This window comes from Triturus cristatus, chromosome 7 (genome assembly GCF_964204655.1).
Source record: "Triturus cristatus chromosome 7, aTriCri1.1, whole genome shotgun sequence".
In the NCBI taxonomy this organism is placed as follows: Eukaryota; Metazoa; Chordata; class Amphibia; order Caudata; family Salamandridae; genus Triturus; species Triturus cristatus.
The window spans coordinates 415,731,785-415,755,161 of record NC_140590.1 but is presented as its reverse complement, the minus strand read 5'-3'; the positions used below and the strand labels follow the sequence as shown (position 1 = coordinate 415,755,161).

The 23,377-nt window shown below is 41.5% G+C and overlaps 1 protein-coding gene across 2 annotated transcripts in view; it reads right to left on the bottom strand.

Moving 5' to 3' along the window:
• LOC146809832 (histo-blood group ABO system transferase-like) overlaps positions 1–23,377 on the bottom strand; it is a 944,014-nt gene that overhangs the window by 545,859 nt on the left and 374,778 nt on the right. For both annotated transcript variants that reach the window (XM_085616683.1, XM_085616682.1), the window contains exon 2: positions 10,582–10,675. In XM_085616683.1, the coding sequence (XP_085472809.1) occupies positions 10,582–10,667 (86 nt within the window). In that variant the 5' untranslated portion in view covers positions 10,668–10,675. The remainder of the gene's footprint in view (positions 1–10,581; positions 10,676–23,377) is intronic.

Here is a 23,377-nt window from a genome sequence, read left to right as displayed (position 1 = left end):
GTTTGTTCTCGCTGCCAAAATCATCAATGGTACAAGCAGCAAGGCTTGAGTTGGGAATCACCTCATGGGCCATAACAGCCTGTATGGCACTAATACGCTTCTGGCAGCGCTTAGGGGCAGAGGAGTCTCATAAAGTTTCCCAGTGGTGTAAAGCAGAAATTGCCACGAGTGAGCTGTCCTGGGCAAAAGAGGCAAAATCTGTAATAAAGGAAGCGTATGGAATACTAGGTTTAATGCTGGATCCGCAGTTAGGTCACCCCCGAATAGATAAGAAAGAACTCAGGTCATTGGGTTTTGATACGTCATGTATACATGACCAGGAGTATCTCTCACGAAAAATTTCAGTATCACATATGATTTTGGCTTGGGAAAAGGATAAACATTACCCTTATATAGATAGGTTACCAAGTCACTATTTACGACGTGAGGTGCTAAGAGTGCGAATGGGGATAAACCCCTGTTATATGAATAATGGGGTGAAAAATCTCATGATAGATCTTAGGGGGAAATGCACTTGCACTTTGGGGACCCCCTATGATATTCTACACATTTTATTGGATTGTATGACATTTTTAGATTTACGAAAGGAGATTCTACGCCCAATATTCATAAAATACAGAATAATGAGTAGGATGCAAGCTGTTGAACTTTTAATGGAAATGAGGAATTTAGACATAGCTTGCGCCATGGGGAAATTTATGTGTAAGGTCAAAGCGATTCTTAAGGGCTTAGAGTAACCTTTGTATGGGTACGCAAACGTTGTTATGAGATGGCACAACGAAAAGACATCAGTCCTGCAATTGATCTATCGGAAATACTGGATGTAAAGGTACAAACGCAGGAATCACCTGGTTTTATTAATTTTAGAATATTTTATAGGATATGGATTATTTTAGCTATGATGAATCTGTGATATATTTTATATATGTATTTTAATAGACGAAACAGATGTAATGTACACTTTTATGGTTGTAACAAACTAAATAAAGTTAAATTGACTGACTGACTGACTGACTGCTTTTTGGTCCTAGTAGCAACACGCGGACGGTGAGTGAAACTTAAGATTTCAGATTCCAGCTGGGACAAAAATAAAGGTGGAATTTAGGAGGCCATCAACCCTCCTTTTGTTCGAGTAAGATTCTGCAAAGGAGCTATCTGAAGCCCAACCCCTAGGTGCCAATGAATGGAAGGGAAACATAGGCACCCAGCTCGTTAACAATTCACAAGTACCTATCACTTCAGATGTACCTAAAAGATACTACGATTTGGTGGCAAGCTTGACTTTGTTCAATCCCAGCACATGAGAGATATGCGTGCACTGTAAGAATGACAGATGTAGCAGTCTGTATGATTATATACGCAAATAATGTTAATGCCTCTATTTTTTTTAAATGTTATTCTTTTATAGAACCGCTCATTTCACTGTAGGATCTTAAAGAGCTTTACATCACATGCATGTGTTATACATTGCCAATAAATCGTACACATTTAATCAATGTACAGGATGTGTTGCATAAGACAAGGAGAATTACAAGGTGTAGGAGTCACATATTGCCCTTACTGGTAGGCATTATTTTTTAATAGTGCATGGCTGGGAGAAACAAAATAATGCAGTGCTTGGGGTTGCCAGTACTAATAAGGCTTTACTTCTACCTACAGAAACACTTTTGAGCAGCGTACTAATAATTAAAAGATTGAGGAAAAAACAATGAGGTTCTAAACTCATGCCTTGCAGTTTGAATGCAGGTGCCTGATGCAGGGTCACAGCTCATTGAGCTCTGTTAGAAGGATTGCAATTTATAAACTACGAGTAACAAAATAATCTCAGTGTTAAAAGCACTTACCTAACTACACACAATAAAATCTGACATCTGTATGTTATATGATGTGGCTTTTAGGAGACGCAATAACCCTCTACTCTACTTTGAGTCAAAACTGTGACTAGATGAAACACAGACCCCTCCAGCAAGTGTATTAACTACCAGAATTATCTTAACATTATTATTACCTGAGATTTATTGGGCACACAAAGATCTTTGCAGCAGGTGCCTTTTCCCCTCAAGATAATTTGAAATGCAGCGTTTGTGACCACTTAAGCCAGAACCGATTTACAGTCATATTTCTCCATGCAGCAGAGTTTAAAAAAACAGTAATTTATAAATGGACTCTTAGGCTGCTTTTCATGATTATGCCCTTCGTGACTTCATTTCCTTCTTATGAGGTCATGGAGTTAAGTTTTTAGGTCTCGCTGAGTCAGCGCGCATGCGCTGCAGGGAGAGACATTTAGTAGGTGAGTTTTCAAAGTGCTGCTGGCTGGCGACAAGCTTGCGTTCACGCGAGCGTGCACACGCGCAGCCTGCATCTTTGCAATAAGTACAGCCGTGATCACTTTCACCTTCGTGCGTGCAGCCTACTTTCACTTTTCGCCAGCGCACCACTCGCGTTTCTTGTTTATTTGACTGCTTATCAAATGGTACACATTAACATCGATTTTGTTTAGTTTGACAGATTTATTCTTAATCCTTTGCTTCTATTAATTCTTTTACAAATGAAAATTTCAAATCTTCGGTTATTTTTTCTCATTTGGAAATCTGTTTATTGACTTTTTTCAAGGCACACAAACAGCATTTAAGCAGATTGATTGCAACCATTCCTTAGTATAACCCACAAATATAATTTCATAGGTGTACAGTACAGTATGAGCCACTATTATCGGCAGACAGAAAATATCCCCTGGTACCCACCCACTTCATCTTTTTGTATACATCCCAAACTCCCCTCTGTGGGCTTTTAAAGAGATCCGGCTCCATGATGGTCCATCATCTTTTTAATTGTAACCGCCCAAACTGGTCCTCCCCTACTTTTCCATCCTTTCTCGTTAACTTTATGTGCTGGTTGTGACCCACACCAGAAGGTATTTATCCACTCAAGGATTTATGGGCCTGTGGTGCTACTCAGGGTATTGCTATTCTTTGTTTGGCTAACACCAAGCTAAGTGCCACCAGTGGAGTGCTCATTTTGCAGAGCTGCCATTTGTTCAGAATGCCAAGTAAGCCAGTTTAACCGTCCCTTCCAGCCGGTGTGCCACTATGCGCGACAACTTCTCTACTACAGTTCCCACAAACCTCCCCACGTGGGGCATGTCCATGTCATATGGAGTAATTCTGCCGAACATAGCCTGCACCTCCCTCACGCTACCGGCCTGTTCGAGTCAATCTGAGTCAGCTTGAGAGGTGTCAGGTATGTCTGGTGTAAATAATTAAACTGAATTAGTTTGAACCTAGTGTTGGAAAATACCTGTTTAACTTTTGCACGAGCCCTTGTCCATTCCAACGTCGTTAGATTTATCTGAGCATGCAGCTTCCCACTGCTTCTTAGTCCTCTGTCGCGCTTCCGGTCCTCCAGCAGAGGCAGTCCTTTTCAATGTTTTACTGATCACCCTGTGCCAAACGTCCGTCAAGTGCAGCAGTTTAACCGAGAACTCCATGAATAAGTCCAGGTCTCTCAGCAGTGCCCCCACATTAACATCATAATGTGCCCCAGTGCTACGCATAATCCAATATTTCTAGATACTGGAATTTTTCTTCTTCCCATCTCTGCCCTGTGGGATACCTGCTCCTGGCTGGCCCGGTCCTCTCAAAGAGAACACATTTTTTTTGTCTTATTAGCTTGTAGGCCGGACACCGCTGCAAATTTGTCTGGTTCTTCCAAAAACAGAGATACCATCCTGTTCAGGTTTTGTAAATAAACCAGGTTATCATCTGCATATAGGGCCACCGCAAGCGTTTGAGAAAGTCCCATTGGAAGATAAACAAGCATTGGCATAGCCAATAGGTCTCGCATTTGGAACCTTATAAGTGTTTAGCCATGCAGCACTTGATGTTGTTGCACCATGAATATTGTGCTGGATAACTAACCACTTATAAGGTCCCAAAGGCGAGACCTATTGGTTATGCCAATGCTTGTTCCCAATGCTGTAAGGATAACTCACAGGACAGTAGCAAAGGTGGAAAATCAACCCAAAACTCCCTAACATCCACCCTGTGATTTTTCACTTCATGTGTACCAGAAGCCAAGACGAAATCAGCAGGAACAATGTTAAAAAATGTACTCCCTGTGATTCTCCCACAATGCAGCTTACCTGGAAGCCAGATGATTACCATTTGTTCACATCAATTCAAAAGGTATGCAGCCAAAATGTTGGTCTTTTGGTTGCTGAAGCTGCACACCTGCCGTAGTCCCCCTACTCCTTGCCTTCTATTGGAACTGGAGCACATGCTGCGCATGGACAGAAAGAGGAATTAAGAAGCCAGACGAGACTGGTGGCAGAGAGGAGTCAGCTGAATCCAGGCCTTCATTTCAGCACTTGATAAGTTTGGCTACACGCAGACAGGAGATTTGTTGGTTCGACTGGATCAAACACCTTGGTCCATTTCCAATGGACCAGGTGCAGGGGGTGAGACTTTGTTTTCCCTGAGTCTCAGAAACAGGAAGCAAGCCAACAAGCCCATGGAGATGACCCTCAGTTCAAGCAGAGTCCAGTTCTTGGTCTGTGGTGTCAGAGGGTAGAAGGCAGCAGGGCAGCACAGCAGAAAAGCAGTTCTTCCAGAGCAGCAGTTCAGCAGAGTGACAGTCTTTGTAGGAACACAGCAGTTCTTCCTCTCGACAGAGACCCAGTACTCCTACCCAGTTTAGCTTTTGAAGTGTATGAAGTGGGGGTGACTTCAAAGAAGAGTCTTTGAAGTGCATAGAAGTCCTTTCTTCCTACCTCTTCCCTTCCATCCTGCCCAGGATGAGCCATGAGGATGCAGATGGGCACTCAGACTCACCTATTCTTCCTTTATGTTTGGCTGTCTCAATCAATCAATCAATCTACATTTGTATAGCGTAGCTAACCACCAGTGAGGGTATCTAGGCCCTGTCTAGAGGGAAGGCACAAAGTCAAGCTACTAATGTTTTTAATCATTCTCTTTTTAAAGTGAGGCAGCAGGAGATTTTAAAGTGCTTACATACATCAGCCATAGAAGAAGAAACAGTTAGTTAATTTATTGTCATCGCCCAGACAGTTGCTGGTTTGCTAACAGTCCCAGTAGTGACTGCCTGCTCGGATAATCAGAGATGGTTTGATAGTGAGTGATCTAAGGCGCTCAAGAACCTTAGGATGGCCCTGAAACAGACACCCTGGGTGGTCAGTTGTCAAAGTAATTATAAAAGGGCCCTTAAGAAACGGACGTCCCTGTTAGAAAAACAGGCCTGGGATGAGCTGATACAAGTAAGCAAATTAAAAGATAGTACTCTCTTCTGTAAGGTTATTAACAGTCATTGTTTTTCGGAACCAAACTGATTCACTCTACAGTTGAGGTTTTGGGTCGGGTTTTACTAAATAGGCTGTCTGATTGGGCAGAAAAAAACCTAATCATTTCGGAGGTCGAATACAGCTTTCGATTAGGCAAATCTACAGTAGACCAGGGTCTTAATGTTTATCTTTAAATTTCCAAATATATGATCGCCAAAGCGGGACCCCTCTTCCTTGGTTTTATGGACCTCACTGCAGCATTTGATCAAGTGAATCGTGACAAATTGTGGATGCTGCCTGGTGAGCTAGGAGTTGAGCCAGCAATTATAAATGTTTTAACGACTTTTCACGTCTATACCACAGCTGCAGCTAGATTCACCCAAGAAGAGGGACTCAATGATAATTTTAAGTGCTCTAGAGGGGTTAGTCAAGGGTGTATTCTTGCCCCCTTTTTATTCACCTTAAATATTAATGGATCAGAATCTGCCCTGACATCCCTACAGGCCGATACACCGAGAATATGCAAAAAGAACAATTGACGGAGAGAATGCTGAACACTGTCATACATTCACCCCAGTACAGAGATCTGGGCCTAAATCCATCGTTTTTTTGCTCACCATGCCATTCCAGTTTGGAGCCAGCCATTTGCAAATCAGTCTTGACCCTGTGCCCAATGGGAAAAGTCCATCCCGAACTGCCAGGCCAGGTCCTCCCTGGGCTGGATACAAGCAACATAGGACCGGTTTCGGGCTTTCAGCTCTCATCAGCCAGGATAGCTTGACTCCAGTGGCATGGAGAGCACAGGACACATATCTGGGCATACCCGTCCCACTTGGGGTGACAAATGCTAAAAGAACAATTGATGGACAGAATGCAGAACACTGTCATACATTCACCCCATTACAGAGATCTGGGCCTAAATCCATCGCCCCTTGCTCACTTTGCCACTGGATTCAAGCTAGCCTGGCTGATGAAGGGTGTTACCTAGAATCCGGTTCCAGGATGCTTGTTTCCGGTTCAGGGAAGACTTGGCTTGGCAGTTCGGGCTGGACTGTTCCCATGAGGCACAGGATCAAGACTGATTTGCATATTGCTGGGTCTGAACTGAGGTGGCAAAGTGAGCTAAAGAAGGATGATGGATTCAACCCAGATCTGTGACTGGAGGTGAGTATCTGAAAAGTTTCAGCGCTCCGTCCATCATCTCCTTGTCTTTGCTTTGATACACCAAGAATAGGCAGGAGAACAGTGTCAGTCCTGCTGTACGCGGACAACACTGTTTTCATAAACCGCACACCTAGGGCGCTGCAAGTCCTAATAAATGGGTTTGTCTCCTTTATGAAGGGGTTGGACCTCTCTACTAATTTCACTAAAGTGTTTGTGATGGAGTAAGGTTGTCGAGGGACTAAAACAGAAACATATAAGGCAGGCACTCTTAGTCTAGCCAAGGTCCCGGCTTTCACATAACTCTGCATCCTATTTGATGCCAAATTGAATTGGAAACATTTGAAGGAGAAGTTAAGCGATATGAAAAAATTCTTGGGAGCTATTGCAAATTATGCACACAGATTAGGCACATGCTCTCCGGGGATGATTTAAAAATTATATCAGTCTTTTTGCATCTTCAAGATCCTGTATGGGAGTGAGATCTGGGGGTATAAGGCGGTCGATAAATTGTTGACGGCGCAAAATTAATTTTTAAGGTGGATTTCCAAAAGACCCTCAGGGAACTCCCACTTACTCTGTACATTAAGAACTAGGGATTAAGTATATAACCGATCTAGTTGCGGTTAAGCGCTTGTTGTGTTGGGTGAATGTCTGGACCAATGAGGCGGCATCTTTTAAACCAGCAGTAATTTTGGATTGCCTCTCACTTGACCTAGCTTTTAAAATCCCAAGGATAAGGAATGTAAAGGAAATATTTTCGTCCCTGGGAAGAGCAGACATTTTTTAAAAATGTTACACAATGCAGCAACAGGACAAAAAATTGATCAAAAATTTGTTTAAAAAAAAATCCATTGCAGACCGTGAGGACAGGGAGCTCTATAACGTAAGAGGTCTTGTTCTAGTTAAATCAGTACAGGGCATGGAGACCTATCTCTCCATTTTAACTAGCGCCCATGATAAATGTTTAATTACTCGTTTTAGATTAAATATGTTCCTTCATTTAGTGGCCTCTACTTCAAGTTGTGTTTTATGTGTAGACGGTAGAGGCCCCTGTGGCTGCGACAATAGGTCTCCACTGGACCCTCTACATTTTGAATTCTTATGAAAACATTTTACCTATCCTAGGTGATTGTATCTTAAGACTTATTTAAAAGAAATGGGATTCAGGCATGCTCCTATACCCATTTTATTTGTGCAACTTTTGCCTAATGTTCGACACTTTTTGTTGTCAAAATTTTTTTTAAACACAATAATAATTTGCATTTTACCTGTGCCTGTGCAGTAGATATACGCATACTGTCTACATGCCTCTGGGTCACTATGTGCATGCATTGCCTACATGTATGTCCTCCGTGCCAATATATGTAAGCAGGATTGTCAGTCTGTGCATATATTATAGAAAAGTCCTTGCATAGTAAATATGGGATCCAAATATTCAGTGATTTGTTTTACCGACTATCCGAATGTTTGGTACATGTTTTATTTCTTTCCATCTGCATTTATTGCTGCAGTTGGTGATTGTCACTTCGAACTACTGGAGCCCGATGAGTGCAAATAATAATGGATAACCTAGAGAATTCCTAACAGTTTAGCTGCAGGCATTGAATCTACCTAAGAAAGAGCACTTATATCCTTACCAGTTATCTGCATCTTCACCTGCTTATCACATCACTGATTTCATGTTCAACACTAAGGGAACCGCTTACAATGTTGGTCAGAGTTGCAACCGACGGACACCCTATCGGTGCCAACCGAACTCTGGTCAGTGCTTCTGACCGCCTCATTAAGATGCTTCCAAACACTGTTCGGTTGGATTCCAACTGTTCTCTATGGGAGCTTGTGTCACATCTGTAAACCAGCCGTAATACAGGGTTCTATGGAGAAAAGGGTGTGTGTGTAAAACCCTGAACCCTATGTCAGACACCTCATGGTGCCTGCCACACAGTGCATCGATTTACAAGAGGGTACCACCCAACTGTAGGCTGCAGAGGCAAGGGGACCCTGCTAGTGGAATCCAAAGTCACTGTCACTGTCCGACAACCTTTCCAGATCGGAAAGGCTGTGGGAAACCAACATCGTAATCCTCTTGGTGGAAACGCCATCCATAGGGGATTACGCTGCAGTTCCGACCGGCAGGAGGACTCTGAGAGCCGATCGGAACTGAGTCGGAAGGACCGGCCTGTTTACGTTCCAACCACTGACATTGTCATTGGGTGGTCAGACCGCAAACCAACCGTGTCGGTCGTAAAGTCTCTGACCACGGTCGGAAAGCTTCCAACTAGCAGTTGGAGGCTTTCCGACAGAGCTCGTATTCGGCCCTTAACTGTCTCTAACATCGTACTGATAATCTGCAGCACCACGTTATATTCCAGTCCAATAATACCCAAGAAACATGGACCTTTTGGCCTTGTTAAGTTTTCAGAGGTGAGGTGTGACTTGGATCCCACATGAAAGCGAGCAAGGGACACACATTGCGGGTCTACTCTTGGCCACTTAAAGTGTTATATCAAACGCATAAAAAGTAATGTGAAGGATACTTGCAAATAGGGGGCCTCATCAGCAATTAGTCTGTGGAACATTCTAAAGAATCATTTGCATCCACTATGCAACTCTAGACCTTAAAAGATAAAATACACAGAACCGAGAAGTGGTGCACAGTGCCTAGGGTGAGACTAGGAGATTTTGGATAGCAGATCTTAGGTTCCGGTTTGAAATGCAGCAGTACACAATGTTAAAGAGGTAGTTTGGGTTACAGCCCTATTTTTGGGAAAGAGCAAGTCTTCTTCATGCTTGTGGCTGTATGATGAAGTGTCTGCATAACAAGTTAGAATGTATATGGTTCTTGTGCAAAAGAATATTGGGTTGGCCCACTAACCAACTGTGTAATGCTAGTGAGTTTGAGCATTGTAGATATGTTGAATAAAATATAGGACCATTTGATACAGTACTGCAGTGACTGATGTGGTTATGAAGGAGTTCATTTTCATAGACAGGCTGAAATGAACCTCCAGATTTGTAGAAGTGGAGGCAAAGTTAAGAGCATCAGGGTAACAATGAATAGAAGCAGAGAGACAGGTGGTGAGGAACAGTGAAAATGTAGCATCTCAGTTTCAGAAAAGTTTACTATGAATGGCCATTATACATCCAGTGATGGATGACTGAAAGACAGAAATGCATGTCTGAAGGAGGGCTTAAAAAAAGAAACTGAGAAACAATTTAGGTGTTGTGAGGGTGGAGATAGTATGAGTGTTTCCAAATGAGGCGCTGATGTTTTAGAGTGTTTGGTGAGAAAGAGAGGGGCCCTTGAGTGGAGTTTTGAGGCAAGCCCATGGTAAACGAGTTTGATGTGGAGAACTTGAATTGCCAGGCAATGGATATAGGGTGGTTGGTGATGGAGGATACAAGCCATTGATGTGGTATGTCTGTGATGCTCATCAAGTAGAGAGAGGATGGTAGAGTCAAAGGCAGAAGACAGTTCAGAGTATGAGGGTGGAAGAATGTTGATAGTGGTGAACAGTGTTTACTAGGAGTATGTTAACTGATGTTTCTTATAACTGAAGTTAAATTGAATGTGCATCACTAGTCTGTCCCCACAGTACTGTGAAATTGTTGGAGATGTAATTGTAATTTATTTTGAGACCTCTGGAAACAAATAATTTTTTACGAATACGTTCAACTGAAGTATTATCCTCTATCACCTAACTCTGGAATGTAATGTGCAGCCCTCCAAGCTATTCCGTTCCAGAATTCCAAACAAGTCCTTCCAGTGTATCAAAGTTTAACCGATGGTCAACAATCCCTTTGATCCCATTCTATAAATACCCAAGTACAGCCAGTGTATGAAGGTATGTAACTTATAATATGCAGTATATGGTGCTAACACAGCCAGTGAATTCACCCACACAGTTCTGCCCGTGGGCTTTGTGTGATCGTTCCCATGAAAATCAATGGCAAGAGCTAGCATGCCTCTTAACGCAAGAGGCCCATGATTTGAGTTGATTTTTCTACAATGAACAGTACAGCAATGGCTTAGGGGTGGATACAGTATTTTGTTTCATTGTAGTGAGTCACAAATATGTCTTCTCGGCCAAGAAACCACTGAAGAGATAACTATTACATACTTGTAGATGTAGAAGATGGCTGCAACAGAAACAATGGAGCGGAAAATGAAGATATCCAGCATATATGTGTCTGTGTCCCAGAACATGGTGGACCCTAGCAGGGAGAGAAGACCAGAACAGATCAAACCTTGAACCATAAAAAGGGTACAATTAATCCAGTGTACCTTTTAAAGTTACAGTCATAAATAAAATAACCAGGTGACACAGTGTGGAGGTTCAGAAACTCATCCTCCCAATCTGCTCAAGCACAAATAGGCAGAAGGTTGCATTTTGCTAGCATGGAAGTTCATATATTTGCTCATGTAAAAAATACGTTGCAGGGGTACATTTTGTTACAACCAATTGAATGCTCACCTAAGGATGCAATGAGATTGCTGCCTTACACACATACCATTTCCCTACCGCATTTGTGATGTTGCACTGTGCTGTTAGAGAACTGAATTATCCCCTGCAGTCTCTTAACTCCATAAGTACTCAATTATACTTCATTATACCCCAAATTAAGAATGCAAAGGAATTCGACAGCATTGACCCTTTAAACACTGTACATGCCAGTGCTCTACCTGACCACATGGGTGAAGTGATGCAACACCTAGTGACAAAAGCAAGCTCCCGTGCCCAGCCCTTTTTTCTTCCATAGTTTACTAGTGTGAATCAGGACTACACACTTTGAAAATGCAGCTGTAAATTTGCTAGTTTTATATTGCCTCTTTCTAATGAGCAGCTAAACACTATGATTATATCCTTTATTCATGGGTGTCTGGTATATATCCACATGGGCGGATACATAGCAGGTTAACTACTGATTATGTAAATAAGTTTCATATTGATTCATTGTATGTAAAAATATTTTACATAGCTAAAAAGTCTGATATGAATCTGACCCTCCTGTATCTGGCTTCAACATCCAAGTTCTGTGAGCCAGATCACAAAAACTTTTTGGCTCGCTCTATTATATGTAATTGGCGGTAAGGTAATTTAGCACTTTTACAAGCATCTTTTAATACTGTGTTATGAAAGCAGATTTGTGGAGGTGGTAATGTGTGACAAGAATATGGATGGATATTTAAGCAGACAAACTGTGTTTAAGCATATCAGCACCATAATAACAACACCATATTCCAAAAACACACAACGATAGCAGCAACAGAGCACAGAATAATAACACAATATGACACAATAACACAGCAACAAGACAAAAAGAACAATACAACACGGATACAAAACAGCTGACAAATAAAAATACAATAACACCAGTACAAAACATCGTGGTAGCACACTTTTGCAATTCTATTGTGTTCGGCTTAGTTGTTTTTTAGGTCTCGCCTGAGACAGCGCTTTAGCGCTGCTCTGGCGAGACTTATAGTAAGCGAGTTTTGGAAGTGCAAACAGTGGCTTTTCAGGCCTCCAAATACAGTGCATGTGCGTCGGCCGGGCGCGCGCACCATTTGGAGGCCTGAAAGCACTCGTTTGCTTTCACTTTCGCGGGCCGCACAGCCGCTTTGATGTGATCGCGATCGCGATTACTTTTCCCTCTGTTCACTCTTGTTTCTTTCACTATTAGATTTGTCCTTTATATCTTTCTTCTTTTTATTCGCTTTAGCTTCATGTTCATGCTTCATCCTTTCCCTTACCCTCTTTCATTTCAACCATCCTTTTCACAGTTACCCCCTTTTCTCTACAAATATATTTCTCCATCTCTTGCTCTCTCCTTTTCCCCAAGTTTATCTTCGCTCTCTCTGTCTTGCTTGCTGTATTTGTCTTGATTAGAATGTTTGAGCCACACCATTATGGAGTTTTCTTTGAAAACAAAAGCGTCCCATAGAAACTCCTCTAAGTGTGTTTGGCCCTGTGACAACCTACTCCCCCTTCCTTCTCCCTCTTTGCAGCTGCTAGAATGGGGGTTTGTGATGCCCCTGCCCTCTGGGATGGCCAGAAGCAGCCCCTGCGTTCTACAAAGCCACAAACTGCAGCAGCCAGCCCCATATAAAACCAGCTAGTTGTTTACGGGCTACAGTGCGCCCTCTTCTCTGCCCCCGCCCCACACCCCTCCTCCCCCATTCCCTACGTGTTTATTAACCACATGTGCCTTGAAGCTGTGAAGATAGTTCTTCTTCTTTACTATAGAGTTTCTATGTTTAATAAACCGGCCACATCCCCCCCTCAATGCCTGTGCAGTGAATCTGGAAGCCTGAATATCACAAAAGTGCCTGGCAATCAGGCTGTCGAGTGATGGATAAATGCCTCTCTCCTGAGTGCCTTCCATTTCCGGCCAGCACACATCCGCACACGCCCTCCATAATTCATCGAGAGCCCCATTCATATCGGCGCAAGACTTCATTTCAAAGCGGGCACTTCACTCCCAGCTCCGGCGGCTTAATCAAAGCACATCTGTTAATGAATTCCCCCTCCTACCGCCCCCTGGCGCCCTGGGCAGGCCCAAGACTGTCCACCTTCCCCCAGCTGTTACTTTATTGAACCTCTTCTGTTTATTTCACAAACACTCTCTACCGTGTTTATTTAGTGTATTAATTCGGATGTTTATATAGCGCGTTGAAGTCCCATAGGGTGAGAGTATACACTTGCAGCAACATAAAATGTGACTAGAACACATATTTAAAGAAATAGGCCTGAAAGCACTCGTTTGCTTTCACTTTCGCGGGCCACATGGCCGCTTTGATGTGATCGCGATCGCGATTACATTCACACACGCACATACCCTACCACGGTCAGTGAGTTTAGCAGAGTGCACTTCAACCAGCTTGCTACTGCATTTGGTCTTGCAGCTTTAAACAAGCATTTGCAATGCAATAGGTCTCGCAGTTACACGAGTTAAAGCTATTGGTATTGTAAATAACAATGCCAATAGGCATTGTTATTTGCAATGTCAATAGCTCAAACTCGCGTAAATGCGAGACCTAATGCATTGCAAATGCTTGTTTCTCTTGGTGTTCTGCTATGTGTTGGTGGGTGGATTGTTTTACTGTTGTAAAAATGTACTACTGTGTTATTGTGGTGTATTATACTGGTGTATTTATTGTGTCATTATTTTGTAATTTCATTTTTACTGTGATTCTTTGTGTCATTCCACTGTGTTGTTGTGATGTATTTAAAGTTGTTTTACTGTGTAGTGGCCGTTTATTTCATTTTATGGTGTAACATTTTCTTACGGCGGTGATCTGTTATGTTCTGGTGTGTGCTGTTGTATCTTATGTTACGTAACGCATTGTGTGTTCCTGTTTTAATTGTTTTTAACGTGGTTAAGTTTGTATTGTGCTATTTTGATTTGTGCTATGTTATTGTTAGGTGGTAGGTTTTTGAGGCGTGCTGTGTTCTGTAGTTATGTTCTAAAGGTCAAAAAATGCTGCTATTTTTTAAAACCAAAAGCAGCACATTCCTCAAAAGGTCAAGTGTCGAAAATGATTTGGCACTGTCTAAAGTGGTAAAACATAATCATTTTTAGCTCTCAAGAGGAGCCAATATTGCTAACGTAGCGATTCCAAATTACTTTGTTTGGAAGTCGGGAGGTTCAAGAGCACACGGCTCCAACGAATCATTAATGGTGCCCTTATCAAGGAGGCATTTATGTCAAACAAAGTAATTTGGAATCGCTACGTTAGCAATATTAGCTCCTCTCGAGACTGACTCACAACTATACAGACAATTGCTCTACTGTGGAGTGAACATCCATTCTCACGCATGCCCTGAAGAAATTCAATTTCTGAACGAAACACGTTGGCTGAGACTGTCCTTACATTTCTGTTGGATAATCATAATAAAGACTTTTTCTATTGAAAGAATACTGACCACTTGGTGTGACATAAAATAGCAATCTGGTAGTGCACCGCTCTGATTTTCTTCAAACTTTGTCGATCTGCTTGGCAGTTTGCATCCCTTAACGGTGGATGCAGGAGCAGTTTTGTGCACACCAACTACAACTATATTACTAACTACACCTTATGGGAACATAGTAAGGAGGTGCGGCATTTGGAGTCCGCCGTTAATCCTTGTTTTATACAGGTTACAAATTGCTCGTTGTCAGCTAAAACATTTGTAATCAATGAAGACAATTCATACCTAAAGATGTTCTCATGTCATTCAAGCACTGACCATTTCATGAATGGAATATTTGTACTCACTGGCCTTCCTGCCTTTGGGACATCCCCCTCGAAAAGTCTTTAACGCAGGCGCAAGAATGAACGCAGGCCTAAAGAATTTATTAAATTGCACCTACACTAATTCAACACAAATGGCTTTGTCCGATGTACATTCAGGTCAATATGGTCACTGAGCCTAAACAGATCCCACTGCCTGAAGTAGGAACACAATTCTCAACAAGTAGAGATCTCTTCATAACACTAGATCTACCCTACTACTTCTCCAGTTTAGATTCTAAGATTTGGAAAAGCATATCCATTGAGCTTAGGAATGACCTTGCATCATATATTTTAGAAAGTGATTTATTATTTTGGAAGGGGGTACCCCTACTAACTTAATAGACAGACCCTGATTTGGTCACAACACAGTTCTAATAGAAACTCTACTCAAGCTGGTTAATGCAATCCCAAGTAGTAGAAAAGTTCCCAAAGAAGTAGTACCCACACTTTAAAAGTAGGGAAAACAACAAAATAACATTTCTAAACTAATTTAGAAAACAGTACATTTAATTAAAAAAAATACCAAAACAACCAAAATAAGATGAGTCAGTAGAGAGATCCGTCCCGACAACTATGTTTGACATTTCCAAGTCAATGAAAGAGCTGTAAAAGCTGCCCTTTGTTCTTCCAGCTTGTTCTATTTATTTATTTGAGTTTTAGTGGGTCTAAGAAGTGAACAAGCAACAATACAGCATTAGGGTAGTTAGAATAATTTTCAAAAAAATAAGTAAACAATACAGCAATAAAGTAATGGCGTAACCACCAGATTGAAGACGAAGGGCCTCATGTAGGTAGCCCAATACCGGTCGGTAACGGCCGATTTTCGGTAAATATACCGTTACCGACCGGTATTTAGGCTTTTGATATGTAGGGGGATCATTTCTGTATTCGGTAATTTACCGAATCGGTAAAATTACCGAATCGGTAATTTTAGCGATTCGGTAAATACCGAATACAGAAATGAGATGTAGGGGGAGTGTGTGGTGGGTGTGGGGATTCGTTATTTACCACCAACTGAAAGTTGGTGGTAAATTACGAATGTCTCAGTTAAGACACTATTTGGCCCTTAGATGTGTGCAATGTGGCAGACACACATGCCCTCAGGGCATGTATGTGTGCCACATGTGCACACATGCAGGAATCAGGGGTGCAACAGTGTGTCAATGTGACACCCTGCCACCCTTGATTGAGCTCCCCCCATTACCGATTCGGTATTTACCGATTCGGTAATGGTAACTGGCTTCCCATTGATTCCTATGGGCCTCCTGGCCCATAGGAATCAATGAGATACAGGTTACCATTACCGTATCGGTAAATACCGATTCTAAAATACCGACACTTACCGAATCGGTATTTTTTTACCTACATTACATTTACCGATTCATAAATACCGAATCGGTAAAATTCGGTATTTAAGAATCGGTAAATGTAATTTTCCTACATATGGCCCTAAATATGTCAGGTGAATGCATCGAAGAATCCTATTGAGTGGGGTTGGATCTACAAGAAACGAGGCTCAGCATGTGAATATGTTGAAGTAGTTGTTAAGCAGTAGAGATTTGAGGTCCTGTTTGAAGCAGGAATGGGAGAGGTTGTGGCAGAAATCTTCAGGGAATGAGTTCCAAATCTTGGGAGCATTTCCTGAGAAAGAGGGCACCTGCGACGATTTCTTCTCCAGATTAGGAGGTATGAGAAGAAAAAAGTCGAAGCTTCTCAGAGCACAGCTTTTTCCTGCTCTTGAAATTTTAAATACTAGGTGTATGGGGTATTTTGTATGATTGGCTGGACTACCTGTAATGGTAAATATCAAAAATACAAAACAGTCTAGGATGAGCTGTCTATAACTCAGAAGGAGTTATACTATGAGGGTCGAAAACTCAGATTCTGGAGAGTCTGCGACAGAACATAATTAAAGTGTCATTTAAAGGACATTGTGGAATGGTTGCAACAAAGCTGGCCTCCTCTTGTCTGTCATCTATGCAACTACTGCTCTACAAAAGCTACTCACCACACCTTGAACATGTCAGAACTCCCAAAGCATGCTTGATAGAGAACAGCCTTTGAAGTTTTCGGTTCATTTGACAATGGACATCACCTGCCGGTGATTGTGGATGCATACTGACAATTTCCATGAATTGAAGATCTTTCATCTACTACTCAAGAGCAAGTCATTGAAAGCCTAGATGGCATCTTTGAGACATGGCTTGTTCCAGCCAAAGTGAAGTCTGACAATGGCCCGCCTTTCGAGAGTCGAGAATTTAAAGATTTCTTGCATGCTTCCCAGATGATTCATCTATGGTAAGGTGCTTCATGTTGACAATAGCCCTGCCTCCCTGCTGCCAGAGGCTAAGCCACTTCCGTACTAGAGGAGGGTAGTTAGCAAGTAAACCAAGGATGTGTACGAACTCTAAACCAGTTTGCACACGAGCAGCGCAAAGTACACTTTCCTAAAGGTATTTTTCCACTACTGTTTCAAAACGCTGTCATCACCATGGATTTTGATTTTTGGAACTAACTGAAAATAACTTCTAATGACACCAGCATTTTATCATGATTAGATATAATATATTGATTCTATTTATAGGTATGCTTGTTCCTGGGAAACACAGCTGTACCTACACAGTGAAAACAGCTTTTGGAATTGTTCGTTGCCAGGGCATCCTGTGAATTCTGTGCCTAGTGTGTAGAGTACACATTGCTATTGCACTCAGCCCTGCTGGCTTACATGAAATATATAAAGGCTGTCATAGCTAATGTATAAAAATAGATGTTCCTTTATGCAAAATACCCTTTTCCTTCTCATGTATCACTGTAATAATTAAAAACACAACAGGTAGTGTGATGTATAGGGCAAAAGAATACCCACTTAATATATAAGCAAAAACACAACCCGCCTCAGCCCAAACATTCAATTATTAATCAAGATCATTACTTACATCAATTCATCAATTTATTTACTACACATTTGTTAAGAAATCATTGTATTATTCCTGAGAAAAGAAGAAAATAATTAATCGCAGATCAAATATACATTCTAAACCCAATACAACAAAACCAGCTTTGCCACCAACATTACAGAATTAATCCAACCTAAATTTAAGTCCTTGGTTAAAAACATGGCCTCTGCTGTGGACACAAAGTCTAAACATTAAAGAGGAGAGATATGTCTCTTCCCCCTTGTGTGGCTAACAGTAGAAGGCAAATTTTAAAGACTTTGACGTATGTTTGAGTGGAACACCCTAATTTTCCTTCCACCTTTAGCAGGACCGAAAGCAATAGCAAAATAATATAGAGTAAATTTACAGATCTTCAGTCTCTCTATCGTGTTGCAAAGACTTCACAAGAAGTTGAGACCACTTGTGAAAAAGGTGGCGTGGATCCCCATCATCACATCCTGGGATTCTACAGGGGTGCCACTGTCCCCAAACCGCAATCTAAAATGCACCGATAGGCACACACTCAAAAAAAGCAGCCATTCTTCAAGGCTTAGCAGCCAAAGAGATGTGTCAGAAATGTGATGGAATTACCGCAGTGGATCTCAATAGAACTTCTAAGAGTGAAAAGCTGATAATCTGGCAGAGCAACTTCAGCTCTATAACTGAAAAGACATTCTAATAATTCCTGGCACAGAAAAATACACGGCCATGGTGAGCAAACTGTCCCACGACTTTAAATCTGCTGCCCAGGCAGTTCACAGGGGAGTGTCCTAAAAGCATATATCATTGTCAGATATGTGGGTTTTGCAAATACACACTGCAGCCTACATCTGTCAATTAATGTCCATGCTACTAGCACATTTCTTGTGCCATCTACACTGGCCTTTCTGGAAAGTAAGTTAAGCCAATTAGTTGAAATCAAGGGACAGTTGATATTTTAAGGGGAAAGTATACTGTTTAACAAAGTCCTAACGTTGAAAGTCAGTAGACCACAACAGAAAATGATGTCCTATCTTAAAATATGTTTTAAACCCCACCTGAAAATGTACACACTCCTGAATCACAAACACATTGTGAAACTCTACTCAAACCTACTCTCTAAACTTGGGCCCCTACGCTTAGCTGACTTATTAGTTAGTGAACACTGATTCCCTTTCATTTCCTTTCATAAGGAACCAGTATGATCTAGATAATCTTTTATTCTCTCACCACCTACACCTCCCGTCAATTTCACCAGCTACTTGTCTTTACTCATGACACGTAACCTCTCTAACTTCCATTTTACTGGGGCCTTTCTTCCAAGGTCTACCTCCCTGTCAGGGTCTGATTAACTGGGATTTTCCACACATTCAGTAGAGAAAGTCCAAAGCTTTGATGTGCTGTTTGACAATTTAGAGTGCTATTGGAGTGGTAGCATCTTTACCAGTAAAACAGTGTCTCCACATCTGCCTTCCATCACCTGTGTATGATAGGTGTTCGACCATTTCATTACCATTTTTTATTTTTTTTAAATGACAAACCTTGCAGTGGTTATTTTCTGCTTTGAGAACAGGCTCCATTGTCCCTCTACAGGCTATTTTTGAAGGAAAGATTGAACTTCAAAGCCCAGGTCTTGTTTTTCAACCTAAATACCAGCTTTCTTGCTGTAGTATATCCATGAGTCTGATGATAATTACTAGCTGATCTTTGGGGGCAATTACTCACATGCACTGTTGCCACACATTGCCAGAATCTGCATCACATATCCAAGTATTGCAATCTCATGTCAGAGATGCCCATCCTAGGATTGTGGTAGCCTCTAATTTCAGGAATGCCTGCCTTATGTCAGAATGTCCAGCAATAGTAATTTGGCGACCGTTTGCAAAGTTTGTATGACGCAACCCCTCAAGCACTTACCTGCATGCCTTTACGAGGTCACTACCCCAACTGGGATGTTAGTACTCGTTATTTTACCATGCAAGATGTTACAACTACTTGCTTTAGGTGGAGGTGGACTTTGAAATAGTATAAATTACTATTCCAACTCCAGTCTACGCAACAGTAGGGAAAGTGTTGGGAATAAAAATCCAACACTAGTCCAACATTGTGCTCCCTACAGCAAGTCACTGTAACGACTTGCGGGTTAAAGTAATGGGTGGTAATGTCACATTCAGGATGGCGACTTCATTGCAAAGTAAGGTCGTTGTTAAGACTATGGGATAAAGGCTGTTTCCAGTATGCCAAGAATGGCCACCCCTGCACCTTGGATGATTATTGTAATGCCAAGAATACTTCCAATATGCCACGTATGAGCTCCTTTGTCATGGACATCATTATGTCAGGAAAGCGCAAAATTATTTATACAATGCTCCCCAAAAAACATCAAGGAAAGTGATCTAATACCAGGGCCACCATAATGAACTGGCAAGAAGAGGCAGTGGAATTTTATCAGCGTTGCGGTGATGTGGTAATATTTTTCAGGCCCTTCATGAAGCATGCTGCAGAAGGTAGGATGTCCTTAAGAGGGAAAGGGGATGGACCAAAGCAGAGCCTGGTAAACCCTGGAGCTGGGCATTGCCACCACTCAAATGAAAGAGTAATTGAGCTTGAAGTGCAGTTCCAAAGTCGCTTTCTGGGAGTAATGGTGTTACTTTTTTTTGTTTGTTGAGAGAACTGGTACTGGTCCAGCTTAGTTTTCATGACCATGTGTTCCTTGAGTTTGAAATTGGTGTCCAGGGTAAATCCAGGATCCTTGGCATTGTGTGATAGTTGGGATTCAGGTCTGTCCAGGTTCAGATAAGTCAGTATTGACTAGGTGATGCTTGTTGTTGACAAACACCACCAGTTCTGTTTTGGTAAGGCTAAGCTTTAGCTGATTGAGATCACTGGGGACCTGAAGGTGCACATGTGCATGAACATGTATCATTTGAATAGGCACGAGGAGAACCAGTGAAGTGAGTTTCCTGTCAATACCATTCTTGACTTCTAGGTGTGGATAAGAATGGATGGTTGGCTGTAGAAATCAGATGAAAGGTCCAGTAATATTAGTCGAAAGCGGTCCTCTTTATCTGTGTTTAGAAGGACACCTATGATTTGTAATATAGTTTTATCTCTGGTCTGAAGCCAGATTGATAGCTGCGCAAGATATGGTTGGTGCTGATGTGACCCTAAATTTGTGAATAGACTGCTTTTGGATAATCTAGCTGATAAAGGGTAGATGAGTGATGGGCTGGTAATTAGCAAGGCTATCAGGGTCTAGTATGAGTTTTGTCAGGGGTGGAAGAATATGGCATATATTGAGCACTTCTGGAAAGATTCCTTGAGTAAGGGATTCATTGTCAATAGGGGTGAGAGGGATTTGATGAAGTTTGACAGGAGAGGGCTTTGAGGCACTGGAGGATGATCATAGTGTGGAGCAGCAGGGAGGAGGAGTAGGTGTTGTAGAAGAATTAGGTTTAGTATTTTCGTTGTCCAGTTGTATCTCAAGTATTTTTTTATTGAAGGGGTTGACAAATGTTTCTGAATATTTCTCAAACATCTTTTCAATATTTCTCCCTTCCCTTTATATTTTCTTTCCGCTGTCTCCTTTTCATCTGTCTCCAGCTTTCACCTTAATTATCCACTCCTTATAACCTCCATGTCTCCTTTGTCATGTGGTTCCCAACCGACGGTATGGTAACAGATCTAGAACTCTTTTTCTCAGACATCTCCTGTTCTAATACCCTCAGAGAAACAATCAAGAAATACACTAAGGGACGTTTTCAATGTTTATTGAACCAGCGTGAATCTTGTATAGAATATATGTGCTGAAATGATCCATAGAAACAAATGAGTGTTATTAAGTACACCAGAATGGTAAACAGAATAATAAGCTCCACCATTGTGATAAAACAAAATATATATGAAGTCATAAAATGCGAACTAGAAAATTGGTTGTACTCCTATTATTCAGTCCCTAACCTAAGTGTTGAGGGTGAGTGTATGTAGCCAAGAATCCCCGTACTGCATGATCCACCACAGTTGCCGCATGCGAAAGAATGCATATCCCTGTTTTGGTTTTAAGCTGGACACCCTTGCACTAAGAAGTCAGCAAGCTGCTGGGCCGAAGCATTAGTGCATAGAGACCTTGCCAATATCAGAAAAGCACTCCGCTGCCTAAATCTGGAAATGTTTGTTTATTTATAAAGACAAGCATTTTTGCGAGCACTGTGCAAGTCTGCATTGTGTTGGTCTATAGTTAGCCATGTCGCCCGTGGATAAAAAATAAAACAACATTTCCACAATGTGTGTCGAGACCTTGAACGTAGTATTCAATGAATCGTGATAATGTTAGGCGGAGCAGAATCTGTAGGGAAAGCAGCTTTAGAGAAATGAATCCAACATTGTCACACACCCAAATGTGGTGTAAAAGGTTATTGTATAAAGAGGAAGGCAACTTAAGAAAACGTGTCCATTACAAAAGAGGGCGTTGGTTCTATGAGGGCCTTCCTCAGACACAACACTTTCAGGTTTATCTCTGTTTATATTTTATTCATTCCTGCTTTCTTTTACTTCCGGTCTTCGCTTTCAATTTTTTCCCCTTGCCTTCACTTCTTGCTGTTCTTTTTCTCTTTTCTTTCTCCCTGCATACCCATTCTCATTGCTTTTTTTCTTTTGGCTTTCTTTGAATCTTGGTTTTAATTTCTTCCTCTCCCCTCTTGCTTTTTCTTTATTTCTTATGTTATTATCTTTCCAACTCCATTCTCATTTTACCTCCAGGTTCCTTTAGTCTGTCTGTCTTTCTTACCATGCCCCATTTTTCTTTATTCGTTTCTCCTTTGCTTTATTCCCATCAGTACCTTTCCCTTTCTTTATATTTCTGCTCCCTTCATTTTACATTTATTATCTCTCATTTCAACTTCTCTTTTTATTCTTGTCTGCTCTTTGATTTCATGCTTGCTTTAATTGTTTTGTTCTTTATTTTACTTTGTCCTTTTTCCTTCCCTAATTTTCTTTCTCATTTCGGGTAATATTTCTTCATTCCCCCTTATATTTTTTTAAATACTCATTTTTTTTGAGTGGTGGTCTTGATCCATTTGCCTAAAGTGAAATTATGGCATCAGGGAAATAATCAAAATGATTGCATTTACAGCACACATTAAAAGCAGCTATTTAAATGATAATTCGGTGGCACAAGATTGCCGATTTAATTTCCAGGATGTCATTTCTTGGCATATGTAAATGCATTTCACCATCTTTATTTGTAAAGCTTTTCAAAACAATAATCATAAGTACTACAGTCTGAGGCATGAGCCTATACGATCTAGTGTAAACTTAAGGTTACATCTGCATCCTGAATCTTTAACCTGAATAGTATATTTAATACCTGGGCGACTGACTGATGGCAGAAAGGTAAAATGCAGGTAGGGGGGATCTTAGGTGTGGGCAGATGTGAGGAAAGGTTCTACATACATATTTAAAATGATGGGTTAGGGAGAGAGACTTGGGGAGGGACTTACTAGCGAAGGAATGGGAGGGTAGTTGCTATAGGGCTCGCCACACGGCTACACACACAGGGCTCACGGAGACGTTCACTAAATTGGTGAACTACTGGTATTATACACCGGAACGCCTACACCGCATGGATAGCTCACGCAACGCAAACTGCTGGAGGGGGTGCGGTCACCTAGGCACCTTAGCCCACATTCTTTGGGATTGCCCCTTGTTATCTTCGTATTGGCGACA